General features: G+C 61.8%; 1 protein-coding gene across 1 annotated transcript in view; it reads right to left on the reverse strand.

Annotated features, from left to right (window-relative positions):
- Positions 1-369: 369 nt before the first annotated feature.
- Positions 370-1,481, reverse strand: part of TMEM132D (transmembrane protein 132D) — a 1,619-nt gene continuing 507 nt past the window's right edge. Inside the window, exons 2-3 of the mRNA XM_015567205.1 lie at positions 1,162-1,435; positions 370-710 (exon numbers count right to left, since the gene is read on the reverse strand). Of these exons, the coding sequence (XP_015422691.1) occupies positions 411-710; positions 1,162-1,435 (574 nt within the window). The 3' untranslated portion in view covers positions 370-410. The remainder of the gene's footprint in view (positions 711-1,161; positions 1,436-1,481) is intronic.

The following is a 1,481-nucleotide window of genomic DNA, read 5'->3' on the forward strand; positions in this document are numbered from 1 at the left end:
GTCTTGTCTTTTCAGAGAGATTCTTCTGTATATGTTTATATATGGGCTAATGTTCGCATAGGAGGGGGTGCGCCGTGTGCGCCCGGTGCGCCGTGTAGAAACAGGAGGTGCGCAGAACTCGGGGTAGGAAAGAAAACTCACCCCGACACGAGGTGAAGCGGAGGAAAACCACCCAATGACGCCCCGGGGCCGGGGGGTGGGGGGGGGAGGCACCCCACAACACGAGGCCACCACCTGCGTGCACAGCGAGGTTCACCCAAATCCCACGTTCCTCCCAAGAGGCAATGCGTCTCACCTCTGGGGAGCGAGGGGTCTCCGTGTGCAAATCTGTTAACACTGTGCCCTCACCTGGGTGTGACCTCACCTGGGTGTGACCTCACCTGGGGTGTGACCTCACCTGGGGTGTGCCCTCACCTGGGTGTGCCCTCACCTGGGTGTGACCTCACCTGGGGTGTGACCTCACCTGGGGTGTGACCTGCCCGATGCGACCCCACCCTGCGGTGTCCCAGCCTCTGTACCTGGCCCGGCCTCTGCAGAAGCTCCTGAGCCAGGGCTGTGGCGAAGATGGCCCTGTTGCTCCCTGGGCTGAGCTGCAGGGAGAGCGACAGGCCCGCCACCACCTGCACCCCCAGGTCCGTGACGGTGACCTTCTCGTCCAGCACCGTGATGGTCTTCTCAGCCAGGATGGCGTCCGACAGGGGCGACAGGATCTGGAAACAGAACCGCATGACAAGCGGAAACGGCGCTTCCTGGTGTCTTCTTCCCAAAACTGTCCTGCCCGTGACAAGTTCCTGTCTTTTTAAATAACAGCAAGATGGGAAGGGCCGGACAGGGCGGAGCGCGGCCCCTGCCCCACCGCGGAGATGACCTGCGTGGCATTCAAGAGGTGTGTGGGGGGGGGGCGCCCAGCCGGCGTGGCTCTGGGGTTGAGCATCGTCCCGGGCACCAGGTGGTCACAGTTCCATCCCATCTCGGCACATGCCCTGTTGCAGGCTCAGTCCCCAATAGGAGCCGGGCAGAAGGCACGATGCTCTCCCTCATTGATGTCTCTCTCTCTCTCTCTCTCTCTCTCTCTTTCCCACCCCCTCTCTCTAAAATCCAATACAAACATATTTAAAATATAAAGAAAAGAGGAGCGTCCTTGCCCTGAGGACGTCTTACCTGGAGGGTGGTCATCCCGAGCTCTTGGCCCACCAGGACCTGCCCCCCCTGTAGCCGGGCGATCCGAGGGTCCTCCACCTGCATGAACTCCTTCACCAGCTCCGTGATGTCCACCTGCCAGTCGGAGCCCAGCAGGTGGGCCAGGGGGCCCCCAGGGTCAGCAGATTCGGCCACAAACTGAGTCAGCACCCGCACCATGGCGTGTTGGTACTGGAGGGCGCAGCCCCGGCCCCGCCTCTCCTCATCTTCCTCTTCCTCGCTGTCCCGAGCTGGCCTGGCAAAGGGTCAGTTCAGTTTAGCAGGTCCTGACTCGTTGGGCC

Source organism: Myotis davidii, unplaced genomic scaffold, assembly GCF_000327345.1.
Source record: "Myotis davidii unplaced genomic scaffold, ASM32734v1 scaffold43, whole genome shotgun sequence".
Taxonomy (NCBI): domain Eukaryota; kingdom Metazoa; phylum Chordata; class Mammalia; order Chiroptera; family Vespertilionidae; genus Myotis; species Myotis davidii.